Raw genomic sequence first — 8293 nt, forward strand, 5'->3', positions numbered from 1 at the left:
TAGAAAGAAGGTTAATCATAGGTTAGGGACGGTGATGGGAATAGCCACCCGAGGGAGGTATTGCCGGAGGAAGTAGTTGTCGGTGATGGTTTAAGGAGGGTAGTTTTAGGTTTCTTGGAAGACGATAAAGATGAGAGGAAAAGAGATATCATTAAAGGGGACGATGAGGTCGCTGGGAAGGTGGGGTAAGGGTTTTTTTTTTCTTTTTTAAATTACTAATAATATTAATAACATTAAATTTATTGGAAAATAAAAACACAAAGGGCATTATAGTCATTTCAGATCCGATAGGGACTAAAACTGCAACAAAATCATTTGTTAGAGACAAAGTGTACAACTTTTAACCAAACAAGGGACGGTTCGAATTAATTTTAAAAAATAAGGATTAAACGTGTTTTTTGGCACCTGCACGAGGGACGATTGGGTGTAATTTACCCAAAAATTATTATCCACGTCAGCAATAACGTGTCGCGCCAAGAACTCTCCATGTGTTTATGCAACCGGATGGTAACCGGTTTACCCCTTAAAAGGGCAAAAATGCACAATTTCATTTAAACCTGTGACTTTAAGTGACAAAAAAAAATTAATAGTAATAAATAAAAAAAAAATTGAAAACTTGAGGCTTTTATGAAATAACTTAATCATTGATCATCAATAAACAACTTCAATTTCAAAGGCACATTACACCTATCTTTCCGACCCAAGAAAAATGTAAACATCAAATTTACACTACGCTCTTACTTTCTTCACACTTCGTGGTAGTCCCCGAGAGCATTCTTGCCACGGCCACCGTCTTCAACCTGCGGCAGCTCTTCCTCCACCCCAATTACTTTCGCCGGGGCCACATATTTGGAACCAACGAATGTGAAATAAATCAAATTCAAAACTCCAAAACCAGCAATAATATAGTAGTAATAATCTAGCCTGTTGTTGTTAAGATCATGACTGCCTAACCATGGTGTTCTTCCGTTCATCCCTGTTAGTTTGTGGATTATATTAACCATCAGCGTATTTAAATAGCTGGAGATCGATAAAGTGATGAAAAAGATGGCACCCGCGATAGTCCTCATACTTTCCGGCATACGAGTGGTGAAAAACTCCATCATCGCCACATTATCAAACGCTTCCATCAATCCCGAAAGAACTAACTGAGGGATCAACCACGATATATGTAGTGGTGCAACGTAGGTCTTGTTGTTTAAGGCTGAATCACGGCGTTTTCTTTCTATTATCCCGGCTGTTACCATACAAAGAATCGACATAATGATCCCAATACGAAATCTCATGGCCATTGTTAATCTTGCATCCTTTTTAAAGAACTTGGTAAGTTTACGGATGTAAATCCCTTCGTAAACGAAGATCCATATCGATAAAGTGATCATCGAGATCTCAGTCATCCAACCCGGTGGGATCATGAACTTGGATCCGATTGTTCTGTTCATTTGGATGGCTTGCAGGATCCCAAATGTGGTTTGTTGATCATTCACAAGCATACACCCGATACCCGACACCCAAATGGGCAAGATTCCAACGACACATTTCAAGTTCTCCACTTGTTGTACGTTGCACAATCTCCACTTACTTTTAGCCACTCCAGTAGAATTCAGTTCACTCGAGTCAACGATCATGGCTGCTTTATCTAAGCATTTGAATCTTTGGGTTCGTGCAAGATTATGTTCTTTTGACCCCGATTCTTCTTGATACAACGAGTATCTTAATTCATCATCATATGGTATTTTACGTTTCCGTATTGAAGCAACAATCACTTTGACGATATCAGATAAAACACTCCCAACTGGTTTCTTCATGACGTAAGTATGCCGGCCGATCAAGAAAATGATGAAGGAGGACAACAAGCAAGCTGTCGGAACTGCAAATCCGATCACCCAGCTGATGTTCGTTTGGATGTAGACAACTCCGGTGAGAGCTACGAGGATAGCTAAGGTGAATGATAAGTACCACAGATTGAAGAAGCTTTCAAGCTGTTTCTTTCCTTTAGAAGTGGTGGTGTCAAACTGATCGGCGCCAAAAGCAATGCCACACGGCCTTAAACCGCCGGCTCCTAGGGCTAAGAGGCCGAGTCCAGCGAAGAGAAACGCTAGCTGCCAGTTTTCCGGCTGCATGCAGTTAATCCCGTCGGTGCACTTAGGTGGTCTAAGATGCGGAACACCTGCAGTCAACGTCATCATACCCATACCCTGTTTAAGTAACAAGTTTGATTAATTAAAACAAAGTTAAACCCTAATTAGTGAGCTTTTCTTGTGTTTTAGGGTTGTGATGTATTACGTACCAAAAGAGACACTATGGATCCGAGAAAAAGAGTGAGGAATCTGCCGATATAGGCGTCGGAGATGAAAGCACCAGCCAATGTTGAAAGATTAGAGGTACCCATCCAAATGGTAACCACACTTATAAGGAAAATGCCATTCATGTTGTAATTTGATTGTAAATAAACTGTCATGTTCATAATCAAACTAATCGATGCCAGTTTTTCAAACGACTCATTACCTGTTCAACAGCAACTGTAAATTAATTGTTCAAACTATGTTTTCGTCAAATAATAATTGATAGCATCAAACTAACATGAAACAGCAGTTACCAATAATGTATTTGATGGATTTCCAGCCACCTTTCTTTCTCGTGGGTGTTTTTGGTTCCTCCATGGCGGCCGAAGAATGACGACCGCTTTCCATTGTGTTTCTTCTGGTTGTATATATGATGATTGAAAAGTGGGATTATGTAGAGGACGACTGTGGGGGTTCTAAGCGTAACTTCGCATTGGATTACCTATTTTTGAAGGGAGTGAACTTGTGGCGATAATATTGGAGTCGTTGTAGGTTTTCTTTTAGGTTTGTTAATTGGGATCCTAAGTTTTCGGTTTGGACTACATTTCAGCCGAAGGAACTCTTTCAGTCAAGCCGTCAAAAAAAAAAAAAAAAAAAAAGAAACACACACAAAAACCCGTCAAATTAACACATGAATAAGACCCAACGTTGGTAGGTTTGTTGTCAAATAAAAGATTGTTGCTTTTTATATAAAAAAAAAAATATATATATATATATATATATATATATATATATATATATATATATATATATATATATATATATATATATATATATATATATATATCATTTCTATGTAAAGCTCTTGGGTTTCAAACTCTCATAGATGCTACACTTTTTTAATAAAAAACAACAATCTTTTATTTGACAACAAACCTACCAACGTCGGGTCTTATTCATGTGTTAATTTGACGGGTTTTTGTGTGTGTTTTTCATATATAGTTAGCTCAAATGTTTTCACTATTTATTTTGTGTATGTATAACTGAATCTGGACCAATCATTTTAGTTATTTTAAGAAAGTAATTAATGCATTTTAAATACTGAAGATGTAATTAATATTCATTATATCTTCAACATTTAATATGCATTAACTATTTTTTTAAAATAACTAAAATGATTGGTTCAGAATCAATCATAAATGCACACAATACATAGTGAAAACAAAATAATCTAACCCTATATATATATATATATATATATATATATATATATATATATATATATATATATATATATATATATATATATATATATATATATATATATATATATATATATATATATATATATATATATTAGTTATTAAGGTTAAATAAATATCAAATCTAAAATGTAATTATATATAAACTAAATTTCAATATTAAAATAATATTTTTACTTTTATTTATAAAGTTATGTCTTTAACTTTTAGAATATTATACTTAATTTATTAATTTTAAAATGTTGGTGTATGTAAACCATTATTATTTTAAAGCTACAACTTTTAAACAAATTTGATAAAATACTTAATTAATTAATTTAAATATAACATTACATGGTCGACTTAAATATAAATTTTAGTTCAAATTAAATAACTCAAAGAATATTTTGTAATAGTTAAAAGTGATAAATTGTAGTGTTTTTCTAATAAGGATTATAAGTTGGTTAATAAGGTTAAATAAATATAAAACCAAAAATGTAATCATAAATAAACTAAATTTCAGTATTAGAATAATATCTTTACTTCTACTTATAAAGTTATGTCCTTAAATTTTAACATATTATACTTAATTTATTAGATTCAAGATATTATTATATGTAAATCATTATCAGTTTAAAGCTACAACTTTTGAACAGTTTTGATAAAATACTTAAATTGTTAATTTTAATATAATATTACATGGTATACTTAAATATAAATTTAAGTTCCACTTAAAAAACCTAAAAAATAATTTGTGAATAGTTAAAAGAGATAAATTGTAGTGGTAAATGCAAAAACTAAATTGTAATCTCAATTTAACTAAAATATTTCCTAAAGATATTTTTATAATCATTTAAAGTTTTCAAATAAGTAGCTTAAGATAACTTACAATAAGAATAGTTAAAACGAACTCTATATAAACGATGATATTGTTACCTTTAAAAATAAAAAAAACAATGTTTGATGTTTTAAATAATTACAATATTAGATGTATATATTATCATATAATTCAAAATAATCGATATATTATATCAACAAAATATATAAATTATTATATAAAATTTAACAACAACGTTTGGTCTTTTAAATAATTACAATGATAGATGTATATATTTCCTAGCAACGTGCGAGTATTTGTCTAGTAGAAATATAATTGTCGCACCCGGAAATCCATGTCCTTTGGTTTACGATGACATTTTTGTAGTTTGCTTCAAATCTTAACATAGTTTTCATTTACAATTTGATGCCCATTGAAACCATAGGGGATCAACCGTTATATCATTGGAGGTGGTCTCCCCCAATTTCAAATAGAAAAATGCTAGTTTAGTAGGTTATCTTCCTATGTTGATCAAGTTGAAATCACATTTTCAAAAAATATTGTATATATAAATGTATATTTTTTTAACTGTTTCTCACATTGAGTGCGTATAGGTGTGTGTGTCTATATATATATATATATATATATATATATATATATATATATATATATATATATATATATATATATAGTGTTGTTCTTGTCTGATTGTTTGCTCTCGGGTGGATCATCTATTCGATTGTCTATCTGATCCCTGACTACATGCGACTTTATTTCATGTATGGAGAACCAGGAGGTGGCTCCTGACAGTGGGGGTTGGGTTGGAACCGTTTACTCCCTGGGTTGGGCCTATTTGTATGTTTGGGCTGGGCCCTTTTGTATGTTAGACTGAGCTCGTTTGTATGTTCGGAAACTTTGGATTCTCAAATGATCATTCCCCATTCTCTCTCTCTCTCTCTCTCTCTCTCTTTATATATATATATATATATATATATATATATATATATATATATATATATAGAGAGAGAGAGAGAGAGAGAGAGAATGGGGAATGATCATTTGAGAATCCAAAGTTTCCGAACATACAAACGAGCTCAGTCTAACATACAAAAGGGCCCAGCCCAAACATACAAATAGGCCCAACCCAGGGAGTAAACGGTTCCAACCCAACCCCCACTGTCAGGAGCCACCTCCTGGTTCTCCATACATGAAAGAAAGTCGCATGTAGTCAGGGATCAGATAGACAATCGAATAGATGATCCACCCGAGAGCAAACAATCAGACAAGAACAACACAAGCACGCACTAGACCAAGAGTTCTCATGCTATCCAATTTAGACTACATAGGATCCACTCTATCACTACCACAAAACCATGTAGTATACACACATGCATAAATAACATAGTACATTCCCTTAACAATTATCATTCCCAAGTTACCCTGCCAAACATGCCTCCAAACATAATCATACAATCAACAATCAAGACTCAAGACCCTACCAGTCTAGCATACAAAAACATCAAGTGCCCTAATTTCAAGGCATAGCAAAAGCTCCCCCTAGGCCACTAGCATACTTGTACTCTAACAGTACCTCTATCCTACCATGAAAAGGATATACAATGGGATACATGGCATAGTGAGAAACTTACTTGAACTGGAGAACTGAATATGCATCACAATACTCTCATACCTTGTAGTGCTCAATCCTATGATTAGACTAATCACCAAAAGAAATGAATCATCAATTAAGAACCCAAATCCTCTAAGTTTGACCCCAAATCAAACTGGTCAAAATTTAATGGTCAATGGTCCACCAAGTCAACGCCATGTTGTGGGCCCTCCCTGGCCACATCCTGGGAACAAAAGGTCAAAAAGTCAACATGCATGGCATTACCACATCATGGCCCTCCTTGGCCACATAATGGCAATGCCTGGACAAAACAGTTGTGATACCGAGTACTATCACGTTGTGGAAAACCCTAGGCCACTTCATGGCTTCTGGCAAAAAGCTAAAATCTCCATTAAGTGCTTAATTCCTTCAGACCAAATCCTAAAACTTCAGATCTATTTATTTTTACTAATGAATAGATAACGTTATCAATGTTATCCATTAGGACTTCATCACAAATCTAGATCTACAATTCTAAGTCCTCAATAGCATAAAACCCTTCCTAAACATGCATGACTTCAAGAACAAGATCAAGATGAAAACTTTACTAATCCAACAAGATTTTGTGATGATAAAATAAGCTCAAGAGGTGTTGGAGTTCACTCAACTCTAAGCACAAGGTCACAAGGACCAAAAGGGGACATAAATGATCAAACTACAAGATCTGGCAACCTAAAGATCAATATGATAGCTTTTTACTCATAATGGTCCAGAAATAGAGTCCTCTTGCTAGATCTACACTTGAGCCCTTCACCAAAACACTTTTCAAGAAACTTGTTCTTCAAGATCCACACCAAAATATGAGAAATGAGTCTTCAAATGGCCAAGAACACCAAGAACACTCAAAGGTGGATAGGGTTTTCAAAATAGAGACATTTGGAAGCTGAAAATGATGCCCTAACTTGAAGTTAAGGTGCTTAAATATGGAGAAAACCCTAAAAACTCATGGGCTTGGGGTGTCACACTCACCACGTCGAGGTCACTCTACTTCCACGTTATAGAGCCTTCCAAAATGAATATTCACCAAATTTCATGCCACATCGTGGTACTTTACATGCACATCGTGGCACATGGTTTTCCTCAAAACCATGCATTTGACTCCCTTATATCATCCACCGATCCATTATGGGAAACAGATGTTACAGCTTTCCTCTTTCACATCTTATGTACATCTCTTCCTTGTCCATTGAACGCCTCCCTCCTCCATCCATCGATCATCGCTACCTCTGTTTCCAATCAACGAAGATTTACGATCCACACTCTCGCCACACTAAAGAGCAATTTTGAAGCACACACGAAAGATCTATGATTGACCTTAATCACCACCAATTTCCACCATGAATAACCCTTCTAAACTCTTCGTTGTAGCTCTGCAAAATACGATATGATCTTTAATACACAAAATCATAACCCTAAAATCATCCGAATATGTGATCCATCATTGATGAAATGAAGAAGGTAGTAAAATGTGACATCCCCAAAATCACGGCCAGAAAAGACCGGTTTGTTTATGCTTTGTTTAAAAATCAGAGTTACATTTTAAATGAAAGTGTTGCGGAATTTGTCCCAAAACAAAAATATGATAAAGATTTATCAAAAGCATTTCCATAGAAATGTATTTCATTAAAAGACTCGGGATGTCATGTTCGTACAGATCAAAAGCATAAACAGTACAATATAAGCCTTACTACATTATTTCATATCTACAGGCCTATATCCGTAATCCCTCGTCCAAAACATCACACCTATGCTCATGCGCCACTACCTGTAATACATAAAACTGAGTGGGTCAGGCTTGGGAGCCTGGTGAGCACATAGGGTTTTCAACCCACAATAAATAAGTTTATTAATTTCATCGATCAACAATAACCCGATTACCCGTTCCCGTTATCCTCACTTTACGTCCCTAAACACCTATCATAAGGGACCTAGCCTAAGGATCATCATCAGGACGGACACTACTGCTAAGGGGATTCCTCAGCAATAAATGTCCTAAAGGCAACCATGTGGGGGATGGAGTACACCGGTGAACATATCGTTCACAAACACCTACAGGTTGCGAGCCTGCTAGTGTTCCACTGGACTGTCTAGAAGAGTCCGTGGTCGTCATCCATACTCCGCTAGATGACAGAATCAACAACATCAACATCGAGGCCTCTCATCATTTTATCACACATCACCTATTGCGTCTACCCATGTTTTACCCCAACATTTTCGTAGATATAAAATACATATACAGTTTAAATCATTGAAAACATGTATAACAACGTTCATCTAGCAT

At 34.8% G+C, this 8293-nt stretch overlaps 1 protein-coding gene across 1 annotated transcript; it reads right to left on the reverse strand.

Moving 5' to 3' along the window:
* Positions 1 to 681: 681 nt before the first annotated feature.
* LOC145099094 (Major facilitator superfamily protein) lies at positions 682 to 2693 on the reverse strand. The gene is made up of 3 exons (XM_079036683.1): positions 2600 to 2693; positions 2291 to 2508; positions 682 to 2198 (listed from the first exon to the last, which is right to left on the reverse strand). The coding sequence occupies exons 1-3, from the start codon at positions 2691 to 2693 to the stop codon at positions 747 to 749; spliced, it is 1764 nt and encodes a 587-aa protein (XP_078892809.1). The 3' UTR covers positions 682 to 746.
* Between the last annotated feature and the right edge of the window lie 5600 nt (positions 2694 to 8293).

This window comes from Lactuca serriola, chromosome 4 (assembly GCF_051521515.1).
Source record: "Lactuca serriola cultivar US96UC23 chromosome 4, Lser_US96UC23_V15, whole genome shotgun sequence".
NCBI lineage: Eukaryota > Viridiplantae > Streptophyta > Magnoliopsida > Asterales > Asteraceae > Lactuca > Lactuca serriola.

Excerpts from the sequence above, each read along its gene's own strand:
- LOC145099094 (XM_079036683.1), bottom strand. The coding sequence starts at position 2,693 with ATGGAAAGCGGTCGTCATTCTTCGGCCGCCATGGAGGAACCAAAAACA. Across the intron at positions 2,509-2,599 it reads ATCCATCAAATACATTATTG|GTAATGAGTCGTTTGAAAAA; the intron begins GTAACTGCTGTT and ends GCTGTTGAACAG. Across the intron at positions 2,199-2,290 it reads GATCCATAGTGTCTCTTTTG|GGTATGGGTATGATGACGTT; the intron begins GTACGTAATACA and ends TTACTTAAACAG.